Below are 18,523 nucleotides of genomic sequence, written 5' to 3' on the forward strand. Positions count from 1 at the left end.
GATCATGTTTAACATTTAAGGATTGTGTTACCGGTGCTGAAAGAGAAGAAGGTTATGTAAAGCTTTCTGAATGTGAGTTTTGGTTGGAAGAAGTGAATTTTCTTGGATATGGGATTTCGAGCTGAGGTGGGTTGATGCAGATATCGACAAGTGGTAGTTATACTTCAAGGCAACTTAAAGTTCATTAGAGGAATTATTCGATGTATGAATGGATGTTATCCGCCGTTGGGTTTGTTTTGAAACTTAAGAGGCATTATTGTTTAGATCGAGATTTGAGGTGTGTAGTGACTACAAGAATTGAATATGGGAATGACATCTTTAGAAGCTTTGTGTAGTCGTAAGTGTAGAACCTTTGTATCGGTATGAATCGAGAGAGAGTGGATGTGGTTTGGTGTTGAAAATGGTTGTGTCGACGGAATTTTCGAGGACGAAAATATTTTAAGTGGGGGAGAGTTGTAAAAGCCCGAATTTTATTATTAGGCTAATTAAATGAAATAAGGATTTATTTACTTAATTTGGACGAAGTTTGATAATTAATTGGATCGTCGGTGTTATCGAGAAATGTGTTCGGATTATTAAGTGAAGTTGGAATTTATTCGGTTAATCGAAGAATTAATAAAGTGGAGTATGTAGATAAATAATATTAGAAATAATATTATTATTGGATTTTATTTATTTGAGATAAAGTTGGATTTAATTGGATTAATTGGAAAATAATATTAAGGGTAATAATATTATTTGTTGGAGCATAATTATTTATTTGACTACTCTATTTATTAATTGGGCCTAAGTAGTAGAAATAAAATATAAAATTGATTTGTGGGTTAAGCCCATTAAAAATAGAGATAGTAAGGAAAATAGGGTTTTAGAGGATATAACTCATTTGGGGGAAAAAGAAGAAAAAAGGAGGCTAGAGGAGAAAGAGGAGAAGAGAAGAGGATTTGGGGAGAAACTAGAAGATTGAAGGAGATTGATTCAAGGTAAGGGGGAGAATCCCAAATCATTATGGGTTAGTATATGGGGATGATGGGTAGAGTAGTTAATATAATTTGGCTTTGTGATTTAGAACCTAAAAATCTTCATGTTAGTTTACTATTGTGCTGTATGTGGTGATATCTGGAAAAAAAATTTGGTATAATAAAAAAAATGAAATGAACTATGCGGTCCATGCTGCACATAGCCTTCGACGGTGGTATATATTATGAAAGAAATGGGTGTCGTGGACAACCCATTGTAAGCCTATGTCTCGTTCATTACGTGTACCCACTTATTCCTCTGTATTTCCCTGGTTCTTTACTTGGCCACTGTTAGTCACTATTAATACAAATGATATTGTGAAGCACCTGAGTAAATTGGTCTGGCTTTTAAAAAAAGACCTTTCAAATAATGGTTTTATTCATTTTACTGTTAAAAGACTCGTTAGAAACTTTACCAATACTAGCCCATACTGTCTCAAGATAGTTCTCTTATATATATGGTGATAGAAGTGCCACTTAATGCTATTATTGGTCAGTTAAAGAAAAACATGGCTAGCTCCATTCCTTTAGTTCACATGCCACCATTACTATTCATTGGCCAAAAGAACACGTGAAGCACCCTATTATAGTACATTTTGGTGATAGAAAGTACCATTATTGCTAGCTATTTGTTCAAGTAATAATATGAGTCATAGTATATGCTATTGAATGGAAAAATGATGCTGTTGATGAACTATTGGCCAATTAGAAATATGAAGCACCAACACCCTTAATGAATAGAAAGTGCTACTAATTATTTGTCTAATTAACTAAAAACGTGGCCTACTGCTATCCTTCACCAAATGCACATCAATTATGATACTCCTAACTGTAGCATCTAGTTATTGAAATGTGAGACCACCACTTTTCATTTCTTTTATATGAATATGCCACTAATATTAGATAATGGATCTAAATGGAAAGGTGGGCTACTCTCACAATTCATTAATAGGAACATATATAATATATACATACATGTTTAGACTAAATAGTAAATAAACATGAATGAATGAAATTGATTATATGTAAACTAATATGTCCTTAATAAAGATAATACATAGATTGTATTTCTATTATGGTTCTAAAATTGAATTTAGAAATATAGCTAGATGATAAAGATACTAATGTCTTGTTGGTTTAATATGAAAGTGAATAAACCATATGAAATTGACAAATTTGCGAGTTAGCATATGATAGTGTTAATTAATAGTGTTAATTGAAATGGTGGATTGGAATTGTGTGTTGACTATTATATGTGAATAATGCTTATGTGATGAGAATGTTGTGTACAATATTGTGGATAATTCATTGAGTGAATTATTGTGATATGCTAAATATTAAGATGGTAGAGATGATCTTAATTGCATATGTTTGATTAACATTGTACATACATTCATATCATGGATGCCTTGAAACAAAGGTGGTTTGCTTTGAAACATAAGCGAGGCTTAGATTCTAGAGTGAATCGGAAGCGGTAAACTATATGTTTACACTTTGGTGGGCTTTGGTCTTGTCCGGATCGGAAGCGTGGCTTGGATTCTAGATATTGAATCGGAAAGCGGTGAAACTTTGGGTTCACAATTCGGTACCACATGCATAGCGTCACATATCTTGCATTGAGTCACATTAAAATTATGCGATAATTAAATATGTGAAGTTGATGTAGTTGTGATATGTGTATGAGTTTGATAATTGAAACGAGTGAGGTTTCAATACATATTTGATTAAATGTGTGAACATGTGATAATTATGGTTGTGTATGTAAATTAAGAATATAATAGTAGAATTGAAATATTATACTATTTGAGCTTGTTGTATACTCGAATACATGTGAAATATGTGTTGATTACTATTATCTATTCTGTTTTACATAGTATGACTAATTACTTGAAGTGTTAACTTAACCATTATACTCTGTTATACTTTCTTCATAATGGTTCGTATTCTCACCCTTCTGTTTTAATGTTGCCCTCGTTTGGCGACATGCAGGTTCTGGAGTTTAGTAGCTGCGTGTGCCTAGCCGGAGGTTCTTCCTTGGTTATTGGAGACTAGGTAGTGAGTCGATGCTCTGGTCATGTAACACTGGGTAGACTAGGTGTATTGAACTCATGTTATGTTTGTGTATGTATTATGCTATGACTGGTGAACTTATTTATCGGTTACATGTCTTTTGAGAGGCTTACAAGCCAAACCTTTAATTATGTTTTATGTTGGATTGAGACTACTAATCGATGTATGATCATGGTATGGGACATGAATCATTATAAATCACATGAGTATCATATATTTCCGCTGTGAATGCATATTCAGGTTAAATTGTGATTTGATATTGAGTGTTATTAAAAATGACCAGGAGTATTGTGCTGTATAGATAAATGCTGTCAGTTTTTTTTTAGGTTTTTAGTTCTTCTAAAAGCATCAATGTGACGCCCTTTTGAATTATATGCATGTTATTCTCTGATTATTTGTTAAATATTTTGGGGTATAAAAAGGGGTGTTACATTAGTGGTATCAGAGCATGGTCGACCAGTTGGTCAAGGTTATTAATGTCTTTTATCCTGTTGTATTTGATTCGTGTATCTGACACGATCGATACTGTTTTGTCTGGTTGTTTGGTTATTTAGGACGATGGCTGCGGGAAGGAATGTTGACATTAATGTTGAGGCAATGATGAGGTGGACTGGTGCGATTGGACAAGCGCCGCAACAGAATGTCGGTTATGGAGGAAAGGATGAATTCCGTGCTTTTGGGGACTTTCGAAGGTGCAACCCGCCGATCTTTGAAGGAGGGTATGGATCAGACAAAGCGCGCGCATGGATGAGAGAAATCGAGAAGACCTTTCAAGTCGTGAGTTGTACTGATGTACAGAAGGTACAGTTTGGTACTCACATGCTGACAAAAGAAGCTGACGGTTGGTGGAATAATACTGTGCGGAGATTTGAAAGAGAAGGTATTGAAGTTACTTGGACTCTTTTCCGTGATGCATTTTTGGGAAACTTTTGTCCAGAAGATGTGCGTGGAAAGAAAGAAGTGAGGTTCCTACAGTTGAAACGAGGAGGAGAACAGTTCTGTGAGAAATCGTATGATGACATGAGGGAACAATCTGGTCTTGGCAAGAAGCCAAGTGGGGGAGGAGCTTCTATTCCGATTAAGTGCTACAGGTGTGGCGAGACGGGTCACAAAACTGTTGATTGTGGAGTTGGTTCGAGTAGGATTTGCTACAGTTGTGGTGAGCAAGGACACAATTGTGCCATGTGCGATAAGCCAAAGAAGGGTCAAGTGAAAGGAAAAGTGTTTGCGTTGTCTGGTGCTGAGACTACTTCCAAGGATAAGTTAATCTGAGGTACGTGCTTTATTATTGATAATGGTGCAACGCATTATCTTATTCTTTGGATTGTGCTATAAGATTGGATCATGTTTTATCTGTTATGCATGGAAGTGTAGTTATTGATACAACTGTTGTGACTCTGTTCCTACTTCTTTTGCGTGTTTGAATTATTCGTTGATCATATTTAGTAGAGATTTTGAGAATTAATGTAATTTGTTTTCCGTTAGACCAAGTTGATGAATTTTGGTGTGAAATGTTTGGAGTTGAACTAAGTAATTGTAACTGTAAGAGAGATTGTGGATCTCGGTGTTGTAAGTGATTTTGAGTGCAAGTTCTGAAGGAACACTATTATAGTTTAGTAACAGTGGTTTATGTTTCACTATGATTGTCGACTGTCTATTGACAAATTGAGGACTTGATCACCCTTAATCTATTGTTGATGGTAGACGATATCATATTGAACGAGATAGACTTGTCTTACTAACTTGGTAGCGTGTAAAGCGACTAAGGAGAAGTTGAAGAGTAGATTTGAGGAATTTTTTTTGAGAGGAGGTTCATTGTCTGAGTGTATAGTCGTAGAGTTACCCCTGTTCGTCGAGTAAGGAGAAAGAAGGTTCTATGAGGTAATGTTTCTTGAGGATATTTGATTCTAAGAGCGACGATGATCATGTTTAACATTTAAGGATTGTGTTACCGGTGCTGAAAGAGAAGAAGGTTATGTAAAGCTTTCTGAATGTGAGTTTTGGTTGGAAGAAGTGAATTTTCTTGGATATGGGATTTCGAGCTGAGGTGGGTTGATGCAGATATCGACAAGTGGTAGTTATACTTCAAGGCAACTTAAAGTTCATTAGAGGAATTATTCGATGTATGAATGGATGTTATCCGCCGTTGGGTTTGTTTTGAAACTTAAGAGGCATTATTGTTTAGATCGAGATTTGAGGTGTGTAGTGACTACAAGAATTGAATATGGGAATGACATCTTTAGAAGCTTTGTGTAGTTGTAAGTGTAGAACCTTTGTATCGGTATGAATCGAGAGAGAGTGGATGTGGTTTGGTGTTGAAAATGGTTATGTCGACGGAATTTTCGAGGACGAAAATATTTTAAGTGGGGGAGAGTTGTAACAGCCCGAATTTTATTATTAGGCTAATTAAATGAAATAAGGATTTATTTACTTAATTTGGACGAAGTTTGATAATTAATTGGATCGTCGGTGTTATCGAGAAATGTGTTCGGATTATTAAGTGAAGTTGGAATTTATTCGGTTAATCGAAGAATTAATAAAGTGGAGTATGTAGATAAATAATATTAGAAATAATATTATTATTGGATTTTATTTATTTGAGATAAAGTTGGATTTAATTGGATTAATTGGAAAATAATATTAAGGGTAATAATATTATTTGTTGGAGCATAATTATTTATTTGACTACTCTATTTATTAATTGGGCCTAAGTAGTAGAAATAAAATATAAAATTGATTTGTGGGTTAAGCCCATTAAAAATAGAGATAGTAAGGAAAATAGGGTTTTAGAGGATATAACTCATTTGGGGGAAAAAGAAGAAAAAAGGAGGCTAGAGGAGAAAGAGGAGAAGAGAAGAGGATTTGGGGAGAAACTAGAAGATTGAAGGAGATTGATTCAAGGTAAGGGGGAGAATCCCAAATCATTATGGGTTAGTATATGGGGATGATGGGTAGAGTAGTTAATATAATTTGGCTTTGTGATTTAGAACCTAAAAATCTTCATGTTAGTTTACTATTGTGCTGTATGTGGTGATATCTGGAAAAAAAATTTGGTATAATAAAAAAAATGAAATGAACTATGCGGTCCATGCTGCACATAGCCTTCGACGGTGGTATATATTATGAAAGAAATGGGTGCCGTGGACAACCCATTGTAAGCCTATGTCTCGTTCATTACGTGTACCCACTTATTCCTCTGTATTTCCCTGGTTCTTTACTTGGCCACTGTTAGTCACTATTAATACAAATGATATTGTGAAGCACCTGAGTAAATTGGTCTGGCTTTTAAAAAAAGACCTTTCAAATAATGGTTTTATTCATTTTACTATTAAAAGACTCGTTAGAAACTTTACCAATACTAGCCCATACTGTCTCAAGATAGTTCTCTTATATATATGGTGATAGAAGTGCCACTTAATGCTATTATTGGTCAGTTAAAGAAAAACATGGCTAGCTCCATTCCTTTAGTTCACATGCCACCATTACTATTCATTGGCCAAAAGAACACGTGAAGCACCCTATTATAGTACATTTTGGTGATAGAAAGTACCATTATTGCTAGCTATTTGTTCAAGTAATAATATGAGTCATAGTATATGCTATTGAATGGAAAAATGATGCTGTTGATGAACTATTGGCCAATTAGAAATATGAAGCACCAACACCCTTAATGAATAGAAAGTGCTACTAATTATTTGTCTAATTAACTAAAAACGTGGCCTACTGCTATCCTTCACCAAATGCACATCAATTATGATACTCCTAACTGTAGCATCTAGTTATTGAAATGTGAGACCACCACTTTTCATTTCTTTTATATGAATATGCCACTAATATTAGATAATGGATCTAAATGGAAAGGTGGGCTACTCTCACAATTCATTAATAGGAACATATATAATATATACATACATGTTTAGACTAAATAGTAAATAAACATGAATGAATGAAATTGATTATATGTAAACTAATATGTCCTTAATAAAGATAATACATAGATTGTATTTCTATTATGGTTCTAAAATTGAATTTAGAAATATAGCTAGATGATAAAGATACTAATGTCTTGTTGGTTTAATATGAAAGTGAATAAACCATATGAAATTGACAAATTTGCGAGTTAGCATATGATAGTGTTAATTAATAGTGTTAATTGAAATGGTGGATTGGAATTGTGTGTTGACTATTATATGTGAATAATGCTTATGTGATGAGAATGTTGTGTACAATATTGTGGATAATTCATTGAGTGAATTATTGTGATATGCTAAATATTAAGATGGTAGAGATGATCTTAATTGCATATGTTTGATTAACATTGTACATACATTCATATCATGGATGCCTTGAAACAAAGGTGGTTTGCTTTGAAACATAAGCGAGGCTTAGATTCTAGAGTGAATCGGAAGCGGTAAACTATATGTTTACACTTTGGTGGGCTTTGGTCTTGTCCGGATCGGAAGCGTGGCTTGGATTCTAGATATTGAATCGGAAAGCGGTGAAACTTTGGGTTCACAATTCGGTACCACATGCATAGCGTCACATATCTTGCATTGAGTCACATTAAAATTATGCGATAATTAAATATGTGAAGTTGATGTAGTTGTGATATGTGTATGAGTTTGATAATTGAAACGAGTGAGGTTTCAATACATATTTGATTAAATGTGTGAACATGTGATAATTATGGTTGTGTATGTAAATTAAGAATATAATAGTAGAATTGAAATATTATACTATTTGAGCTTGTTGTATACTCGAATACATGTGAAATATGTGTTGATTACTATTATCTATTCTGTTTTACATAGTATGACTAATTACTTGAAGTGTTAACTTAACCATTATACTCTGTTATACTTTCTTCATAATGGTTCGTATTCTCACCCTTCTGTTTTAATGTTGCCCTCGTTTGGCGACATGCAGGTTCTGGAGTTTAGTAGCTGCGTGTGCCTAGCCGGAGGTTCTTCCTTGGTTATTGGAGACTAGGTAGTGAGTCGATGCTCTGGTCATGTAACACTGGGTAGACTAGGTGTATTGAACTCATGTTATGTTTGTGTATGTATTATGCTATGACTGGTGAACTTATTTATTGGTTACATGTCTTTTGAGAGGCTTACAAGCCAAACCTTTAATTATGTTTTATGTTGGATTGAGACTACTAATCGATGTATGATCATGGTATGGGACATGAATCATTATAAATCACATGAGTATCATATATTTCCGCTGTGAATGCATATTCAGGTTAAATTGTGATTTGATATTGAGTGTTATTAAAAATGACCAGGAGTATTGTGCTGTATAGATAAATGCTGTCAGTTTTTTTTTAGGTTTTTAGTTCTTCTAAAAGCATCAATGTGACGCCCTTTTGAATTATATGCATGTTATTCTCTGATTATTTGTTAAATATTTTGGGGTATAAAAAGGGGTGTTACAGAACACGCAAAGACTCAAAATCGGCCAAGATGTCCGAATTGGCCAACACTGTCACAGATAAACCTAAGTCTCCCCATCTCCACTCCCCATCGATCCACCCTCACATGCCCGCCACCGAGACCCTCTTTAAACAAGAAACCGTGAATAAATCCAGATAATCCTCCTTCAAAATAGTGCCTTCTAGCCACTTTGTTTCTCAAAATAGAGTGTTGAATCCATTATGAATTGAAAACCTACTATAAGAAATAATTGGATCATAAGTAGAAAAGTTCTCTATCTTCAAAATGTCCCTCCACCAAGAAGAACTAAAAGAGGCATCTTTATTAGCAACTTCTCCACTAAAAATATGAATAGATAAATCCCCGTAATGTGACCTTGTAGAATTCTCCATCTCCATTTATTGAGAAGGGCTAAGTTGAAAACCATAATATTTTTAACACCTAACCCCCCTCTCAATAGGTAAATTAACTTCCTTCTAACTAACCCAATAAATCTTCCTCTTTTCCTCCACTCCCCCCATAAGAAGTTACTTTGGAGCCTCGTAAACTCTTTCGCCACCTTCATCGACATTTTGCAGAAAGACATAGTGAAAATAGTTAAAGAACTTAAAATAGACTTCAAGAGAATAATCCTATCACCTAAATTGAGAAAGCAATTTTTCCATCCCGCCAAACGGTTCTTCATCTTTTGCAAGAGAGGATTCCATGTCGTTTCCTTCCTTGGATTAAACCCAATTGGAATACCAAGAAAATAAAATTTGCTTTCTTCCACCTTACAAGAAAGAAAAAGAGAGGCGGCTTCCAAGAAATCAATACTAGAATTTATACCGATCAACTTGCTTTTGTGATAGTTTATGCCAAGACCCGACAAAAGTTCAAAGACCCTCAAAACTGCCTTTATTGCCCAAACATATTTCCACGTCCCTTGACCTACCAATAACGCGTCGTCTGCAAATTGAAGAATATCAACACAACAAGACCCTTTGATATAAAATCTCCCAAATTCCCCTAATCTGATAGATTGCCTAACTAACCCCGCTAGGCCTTCCGCTACCAAAACATAAAGAAAAGGCGAGAGCAGATCACCTTGTCTCAAGCCTCTCCTCACTACAAATTCCTTTCCGGGACTCCCATTAACTAACACCGACATGTTGCTTTTGAACACCAATAACTCCATCCAATTCCTCCACTTCGTCCCAAACCTCATCCTCTTTATCATATAGTGAAAGAAATCTCAACTCATTTTATCATAAGCCTTTTCAAAGTCCACTTTAAATAGAAGACAATTGCTTCCTTCTTTTCTAGCATAACCAACCACTTCATTAGCCATTAAGACACCATCAAGCAATTGTGTACCTGAGACAAAAGAGCTTTGACAAGGAGAAATAATCAAACTAAAGACTCGTTTTAACCTTCCCGCCAAAAGTTTAGCTACCACTTTATACATACACCCCCACCAAGCCAATTGGTCTATAATCATCCAAGCTTAAAGGATTTTGAGCCTTGGGAACCAAAGCCAAGAAAGAAGAAGTAGTCGTATTTGAAATCACGCCGCCTTCGTGGAAACTCTTGAAAAAATGAAGAAAATCGTCTTTAAGGAAAAGACCAACATTTTTTGATAAAGAGAAAAGAGAAACCATCCAAACCCAAACTCTTGGAACCGTCACACCCCTAAATAGCCTCATTTATCTCTTCCTCTAAAAAAGGTCTTTCAAGAGCCAACAAATCCTCCTCTCTAATGCTCTTGAACGGGATTCCTTCCATCAAAGGCCTAACCTCATCCGTTTCAATAAATTTGTAAGTAAAATGACTTGTAACCACCTCATTTATCTCCTCAACCGACTCTAATAAACCTCCCGAATAGAGAATATGACCTATATAATTAAGTCTTCTTTTTTCTTACATTGCCTTATGAAATAAACCACTATTAGAATCTCCCTATTTTAGCCATCTCAATCTCGACTTTTGAAGAAGCATATTTTATTTAATCCTCAAATTCTTCCAAAAATGACTAGTCGCTTCCTTCCTTTTGTCTAAGGTTTCGGAGTATAAATTAACAATATCTAGTTCCAAGTTCTCATCGGCCAAGTTTATATCCCTAACACCCTCCCCCACCTCTAAATCAAACCTACCAAACACTTCCTTGTTCCACTATTTGAGTTTTCCCTTTAGAAGCCTAAGTTTTTCTTTTAACACAAAATCCCCTCTCCCTTCCACTTTGAAGTGTTTCCATTCTTTCTCACAAATGGAAGGAAAGAATCAAGAGAAAACCATTCGTTATTAAATTTGAAAGGTTTTGGACTCTAATTGGTATTATCCATCACTAACCATATTGGACAATAATTTGAAATATCCCTTGAATCGATAAGTTGACCAATCACACCCCATCTATTCATAACATTGTCCGACAAAAGGAATCGGTCAATTCTACTCAGCGACTTACTGTCTCCACTATACCACGAATATTTTTTACCTTTACAAAGAATATCTATCAAGGAAATTTTATCAATGAATTCCGCAAAAAACTTCGCATCGTTATAATTCACTACCTCCGCCCTCCCCTTCCTTTCACTACGGTCTTTGACAGCGTTGAAATCTCCTTCCATTATACACTATCCGTCATTAAAAATCTCCTTCAACAACAACAAATTAAACCAGAAACTTTTCTTTTTGGACAAACCGCACGAAGAATTAATATTAACCACATTGTAGATATTACTCTTCCACAAAACTTTGATCCCTTGATAAACATCGTCTTTAAAACTATTTAGCAATTCCATCTTGCCAACCTTACATAAAGTTTAAAGACCTCCCGACATACCCGATGAGTTAGAATAGGAATAACCGATTTCCGTGGAACTTCAAAAGCTATTGGCTTGAAAATCTTGTAAGCTAGATAATTTAGTTTCTTGAATCATAAAAAAATCTACGTTACCCTTTTTAATCAAAGAACTAATCCTTCTCCTTTTAAGCGAATTTTCCACCCCCTCCAATATTCATGAACCCAATAATCATTGCGAACGAGTTGAATTCTCCTTCCTTTTACCACCATCATTCTCCAATTTCTCAATTCTACTAACAAGTTCGTTTTGACCCTTCGAATTCATCACTCCCAACGCTACATTGGCAGACCAAAGTTTACTACCAATATCACCATCCAAAAGTATACCATTGTTCCTACAAATATTTGATTCCTTCTTTTGGTATCCATAACAAACCAATACGCTCCCACTCTGCTGCCTGACAGAAGCTGAATGGACTGTAGGAAAAAGACCATCCTGCTCCATTCCACCCTCAGTACAACGTAAAGGCATAGAACTCCCCTTAAGCTTCATACTAACCTCCACCTTCTTTCTGTTTCCCTTACCATTACGAAATGCTCTCTTACAACTAATGCCTCCCTTCTCCATCAAGTTCCTAAACTTCACCCTTTTGGATCTTTGTCTAGTCCGAGGAATCGCAAGCGAACATTTAACCACAAGCTGGTCCATCTCCGAAGAAATCAAATTCTGGAAATATGTCCCAACTACTTCTGGCTCAGCGCTCTTGGACCCTTGAATATTTACTAAGGAGTTGTCAAAACAACCATTCAATAAACATGCCTTTGTGTCGTTACAACTCGGTGGAGAAACCACTTCCCTATCTCTTATATTAATCCCTCTATCCACCTTTTTTAAAAACCTGCCTGATTTCAAATTCGTTCAGCCAAAGCCCATTGAACAAATGTATCTTCTATGCTATCTACTGTAATAGCTAACTCATACTCGTCCTCCCCGTCAAACATATTGTTCGACCACTCATCCTCTGAAATAGAAGACACAAAATCAGTAATTTGAGTTTTAGAATTACTTGAGACAAGATCCTACAAAAAATGATTCAACTATTGTCAATCACAACAGGATCGCCACAACAAATCACACTGCTAAAGATCTCATTCAAGACCCTCAAAGCCTTTACTTTCTCCATCCTAGTGAAAGCCTCAGTGTCGTTCTCGTTGCTCCTCTGCTTTTTGTCTCCAACTACCAAAGTTGAAGTTAAGCCATAAAACAAGTGTTTTCTTCCAAAAACAAAACAAGTTTCATCCACCTGCCACATCGCCTCAAATTCTTCATTCCAGAGAGGCAAAAAAACATAAATTTAGACTGTCATGTTGTGCAAGAAAAACTATAGAGCAAGTTATTTCATCTTCTTCGAATCTCTTCTGCACAACAACTGGCTAACCTCCTTACAAACCCCTTATCCGACCTATTCACTAAATTCGTCCTTACAAACCCCTTGATCCGACCTATTCACTAAATCCGTACCTAAATCAGGACTTCTTTTCATTTATCCGCAACTTTAAGGAAACATTTAGATATATTTTTATGTAATATAATTAGTTAGCACAATTAGTGGTGTTAGTTATAATTAACCATGTTTACCACACCTTTTAGTTGGATCTATTTGGGCATTCCAAGCATGTCATTCTCATGATGACATCCTGTAGAGCAACACGCTGGTGAACTAGTGGTACTGCCTACCATTTATTTAACAAGAAAAAAACAGATGTATAGAAATATTTTTTTAAAAAACTAGTAATAAAAAATAAATCCGTAGTATAAAAACACACGTGATGTTTAATACACACCGTAGTTCTTTTTTAGTGATAATATTTTTTAAGAGCATTGATTGATATTCATCTTTAAAAAAAAATAGATTCAACTTGTACGTGCTTCGGTATATAGTTATTTTACATATAAATTCAATAACATTTTGTCACATTATATGACATATAGTGTATAAAATAATACCAACATTTTATTATCAAAAAAAAAATTATTTTCTTGAAGACTGATGAAAGAATATTAATAATAGAACTCCGAAGAAAACGCATAATTGACCGGCGTTTTCTGCAACAAAAAGAAAATCCACTTTCGTTCTAAGCTTAACAGTTGTGTTGTTTGTTATATCACAAATTAAGCAATGCCAACCTCATTCATACCAAAGAATAACTAGCTTAACCGTCCCCAAAACGACGTCGTTTTCTCTCATTTCCCCCCTAATATAAATTACCGCAATCTTTTTCATGCAATTCCTATAGCTGAAGAAAAAGAGAGTGAGAGAGAGAAAAAAGCATGTTCTTTCCAGATTCGTCAAATTTTCTGATTCATCTCTAAATTTCAAACCTAATTCGCTTTCGATTGATTCTCGAATTCCACACTTCATGTTAGTTAACGGTATGATTTTTCTTCTTCTTGTAATGATCGTTTCTCGCTTCAAAATTTTCAAAATTTAGATTCTAGGTCTTGTATCTAGATCTTTGATTTTCCTATTTTGTTGTTTTTGATAGAAAAGGGAGAATATTATAATTGTAATGCAAATTAGGTTTTGTTAATCCGATTATTATAACTTCATGTATTGATCTCAGATTTTATTTGTTTTTTATTTTGGTATTTAAAATTTAATGGATAGTTATTATTTAGATTGGAGTTAGGTTAATGTGCTATTTAGAGTTTTTTTATTCATTTAGAATGTGTTAATGCAGTGATTCACAATAAACTATGTGAATGTTTGGTTCTACGGTGAGGAGAATTGATTCTGAGTGTATTGATTTTGTATAATTGATTCTGATTAAGTGAGTTGGATGTAAAAGTAATTTATGTTTGGATACATGTAAAAGCGAGTTGAATTACAAATTTAGAGTAAAAATTAGGTTTAAACTCAAAAGTTTCAAATAGAATCAATTCTGAAGACAAAATCAATTTTATTTTATACGAATCAAACACCTCCAAATCATTCCAGAAACAGTTCTACACCTTTAGAATTGCTTTTGCCTCTTCCAAAAGCTTAACCAAACATACACTATGTTTCTTTATGCTTCGATTGTCTGTTTTTCTTTTCGTATTCACATCTTAGAGGGGCATTGATTTTATTATTTTAAGAATTACATCTACACAACAAATTTAGATTTTCTTTTCTTTTTTTATTTTGTGTAGATTTTTATTGAGGTTGAAAGGGCTTGGTAAGCAACAGAGGAAGCTAACAGCTCGAGCTCAGCTTAATGGGAAGGTTATTCTTTTGTGTGACAATGGCTTATATACAGATATTGCTGTGATTTCTGCCTTTGCATTGTAAACTTTTCATCTTTAAAGATGTGGAATTTCGCATCACATGCCCTTACAAGCATTAGAATGAAAAGAAGCTCCACAGAGCCAATCCTAAGCTGTGCAGAATGCTCGGATGATGAGGTCTGCTCTAATGCTAGCAAAGATGAAGGGCTGGAATGCCCAATATGCTGGGAGTCCTTCAATATAGTTGAGAATGTGCCTTATGTCTTATGGTGTGGACACACCCTCTGTAAAAATTGCGTCCTAGGACTTCAGTGGGCTGTAATGAAATTTCCTACCCAACAAATCAAGATTCCGTTCTTCGTTACTTGTCCATGGTGCCACTTATTATCATTCCGGTTCATCTACAAGGGGAATCTGAAATTTCCTCGCAAAAATTTCTTCCTTCTTTGGATGGTTGAGAGCCTGAATGGTGATAGGCATAAGGCAGTTTCTGGTTCTGTGGACAGCCAACCAATTTGGTCTCCTAAGTTCAACCCTTTGGGAAGTCAAGGTACTAGTTGTAACCTTAGAAGGCCCTCAAGTAGTCATTGTTCTGGACAATTGGGATCTAATAACGCAGGCCGTGCCAGTGATGGAGAGAGACACTATTTTTCCCTTCATAAATCTCTGGATTTCTTCCTTCACTTTACATCCAAGTTCCCATTGGTCATCATTTTGCTTCTGATAGCCTTTTTTGTAATTCCTTGCAGTGTTGTCATTTTAATCGTTTACTTCCTACTCACTATTGTTTTTGCCATCCCATCGTTCCTCGTATTGTACTTTGCATACCCAACAGTCCAGAGATTGATTAGAGAAATAACATCATAAGATGTAGCCTTGGTTCTACAGTTAGTTGTGGCATGTTTATCAAACTTCAACAAATTCACTATATACTTTTGGATTGAATGTTCTACCATGTGGTGGTGGTTTCTTTGTTATTTTTAGGTTTTTGTATTTTATACGATTTATTTTCTTCTGTAGTTTTTTGTGCTACCTTCATATCTACTTTAAGATTATTGTCAGTTGTAATTTTGTTTTCTTCCTAAAGCCGAGTTTAACTATTGTACAAAGAAGCCTTTACATGCTTAAATTTTATGTGCAAAATTTCTAACAGTTATGTGAATACTTGTAGAAATGGGATAGAATAGAAGATATTTCTTTCATAGTTCTCTTTATCTTATTATTTCTTAATCTTTAAAAATAAGAAGTGTTATTTCTTTGGAATCCAAATCTTGGACTTAACAATTTGTCCGACTTGTCGGATCTATGAGTAGTACAATATTCATGGATGTGGAGGTAGCATTGATGGTGAATTTGTCAACTTTTACGAGGATAGACCCTATTGCGGAGATTGACCTCGCTGGAAGTAGTGCATTGTTCATGGATATGGAGGTAGCATATATGGTGAATTAACTTATGAGGATAGACCCTATTCGATCAACTGCGAAAGTCATGCGTTGGTTCAGTTCTTAGTGTGGTACCAAAACTAAATCTTAAAACATGAAAACTGTAACTGATTTACACAAGTAGCAGCTCATGCATTTGTTGAATGAAAACTGTAACTGATTTACACAAGTAGCAGCTCATGCATTTGTTGAAGCTTACAGTTTTGTTTTTCAAATTTTATAACATCATGTATAGTTTTACTCTAAATGATGATGACTAAAAGATATGGATCACTTTGATGTTATTGACAATTTCAAAAGCAGAAATAACTCCTTGGCAGTTTGCCTGTTGTTCGAATAGCACCTGCCTTCCCTTTTGCCTGTTGCTCTTCATTCTTTCGGTTTTCATCAGCCATGGCTCTCGCTCCGTTTGCAACTAGATTTACGTACTTCATCTTATTATGAAATTTCTCCAAAACTTTAAACCTTCTCCGCTCAAGTTCACTCTGCAATTTAGAAATTCGCGATTAGTCTTTCCATTAAGGTTCAATTATCATCTTCCGTGACATTTCTTATCTTTCCATTGTAATTGTTTTTATCATTACACGTTATTTATTCTGAAAAGGCAATGTAAAAGACTCAAATTTTGCCAAAACCTAAGACATTATCTGATATTAACTAAGGAAGAATTTGATGATCTGTTTAAAATACAATCTATAAAGCCTAATAAGAGTCTGAGTGAAACCTCATGTTTAATTAGCTTTCGTTTGGCTTTCATCCTCTTCCTGTCTTGCCATGAATCTATCATCTCTTTCTGCTTCTGGTACCTGACAATGTTTTTCATTATTATATAAACTACGCATAATGCATGAGTCAAGGGATGATAGCATTTATCCAATGGTATAAATTCAATGTAATCTTGTTTTCAAGTACCTTTGTCTGATCTTGTTCAGCTCGGTTCTCTCCCATTTATCTGCATTTGTCTCCTGAAAGTTTGCGCCTGTTGTAGTCTGCCTTAGAGGGCTAGGTTCCCTTGAAGTTTTCTGAATTGGTGGTGGTGGTGGTGGTGGTGGAGGTGGTGGTGGTGGTGGAGGTGGAGGTGGAGGTGGAGGAGGAGGAGGAGCTTTTGGTATTGGGATATCAGGTTTTTTATCAGTTAAAGTTGAAGCCTTTTTCATTGATGGTGCAGGCGCATTGGCCTTTTCTGGCTTCTTTTCTTCTGAAACCGAGGATGTCGACACCTTGTCACCCTGATCATCTTTATATCTAAATGAACCTAAAAATGATGGAGACAAAGTTTAATAAACTTGTTTGTTTTTTTTTCCTCTGGCAGTGGTAATTATTAGTTATGTAGAGTGCTATGTGCTTATTTTTACCTGATAATCTCTTGGAAGCACTAGCAAGTAGGGACTTAGAAGATTTTGAGCTGCCGAGCTTACTTTTTGTCTTGGCCAACGAGGTCTCGGGCGTCTCACTCTTCTGCTCAGAGGCCTCTTGCAAATTAATCGAGAATGCAGCAGCAGCTACTGCTGCAGCATGCTCTATTTCAAAAGAGTCAAAATCATGACTTCTTTTCATTGGAAGCTGTTTTTGAAACCAATTCTGACCCCTTTTCTTCTCTGCTGAAAATGGTCACAACACAGTTTATGAGAAATGAAGGTAAGAGAAAAAAAGATAACACACATTACCTTTGAAAGATTGTGTTTTCTGTATAGGTATTTTCTGATCCCTTGGGGCACCAAGATCACCTTTCTTCTCATCCGTACCAGTAGATTGCCCCCTAACAAAATTGTCCATGTAAAGTTTGTAAACTGATGATTATCATTTCCTAACATCTATTTGCAATGCTTGTTTACCATACAATAACATGTCTAGGAAGAAAAGTTAGAACAACTAACCTCATTTGATTCCATAAATTCTCCATTCTTCTGCACGAATTTATCCTCGGGTTTCCCTTCTATCACTATTATGTTTTATCATCATCAATATTCTTCTTTCATGTGCTTATTTGAAATAGAAGAAACCTTGGAAAGGAAACTTTCTCTGGGTTGAATATTTATGGGGCCATCATTTGGAGGAGAACAAGCAAGGTTAAATATACTTTGCATATGGTAACTGGTTTGGAACTCAAGTGCCTTTTGGAGAAAGATAGGTATTCTTTTCTTTGTTGCAGACTTAGCTTTCAATGTATAGTTTAATATGTCTTAGCTGATGAACTTCTCGACCAAAACTTTTAATCCATATTTTTTTATGGTGAAGAATTGAAGAATCACTAGTGGAGTGTTCTGTCAAAACAACATGGAATAAGGATGGAAAAAAAGCCATCTATCCCCATTATGAAACTAACCTCTTTTAATTGTAGCTACTAGATAATCTGTGGAGTTTTTATATGATATTTTATTTAAGGTTTAATATTTTTTCGTCTCCTATTTTGTTCGCGGGATTTGTTTTGGTCTCGTAATTTTAAAATGATAATTTATGTTTCTCAACTATTCAAAATGTATCAAATTTGTCATAATTTGTTA

The 18,523-nt window shown here is 35.1% G+C and overlaps 2 protein-coding genes across 3 annotated transcripts; one reads left to right on the top strand and one right to left on the bottom strand.

Moving 5' to 3' along the window:
- The first annotated feature begins 13,409 nt into the window (after positions 1-13,409).
- LOC131651710 (uncharacterized) lies at positions 13,410-15,567 on the top strand. Its single transcript, XM_058921388.1, has 2 exons — positions 13,410-13,740; positions 14,500-15,567. Exon 2 carries the CDS (start codon positions 14,656-14,658, stop codon positions 15,439-15,441), a length of 786 nt encoding a protein of 261 aa, XP_058777371.1. The 5' UTR covers positions 13,410-13,740; positions 14,500-14,655; the 3' UTR covers positions 15,442-15,567.
- A 560-nt stretch (positions 15,568-16,127) lies between these two features.
- Positions 16,128-18,167, bottom strand: LOC131651708 (remorin 1.4-like). 2 transcript variants are annotated; one of them, XM_058921387.1, is made up of 6 exons: positions 17,897-18,167; positions 17,687-17,778; positions 17,375-17,617; positions 16,932-17,274; positions 16,744-16,825; positions 16,128-16,504 (listed from the first exon to the last, which is right to left on the bottom strand). In XM_058921387.1, the coding sequence occupies exons 1-6, from the start codon at positions 17,920-17,922 to the stop codon at positions 16,313-16,315; spliced, it is 978 nt and encodes a 325-aa protein (XP_058777370.1). In that variant the 5' UTR covers positions 17,923-18,167; the 3' UTR covers positions 16,128-16,312. The 2 variants fall into 2 exon arrangements, with proteins under 2 accessions (XP_058777370.1, XP_058777369.1); XM_058921386.1 differs by having other exon boundaries at positions 17,375-17,620.
- Positions 18,168-18,523: the final 356 nt, after the last annotated feature.

The sequence above is a fragment of the Vicia villosa genome, linkage group LG2, assembly GCF_029867415.1.
Source record: "Vicia villosa cultivar HV-30 ecotype Madison, WI linkage group LG2, Vvil1.0, whole genome shotgun sequence".
Classification (NCBI taxonomy): domain Eukaryota; kingdom Viridiplantae; phylum Streptophyta; class Magnoliopsida; order Fabales; family Fabaceae; genus Vicia; species Vicia villosa.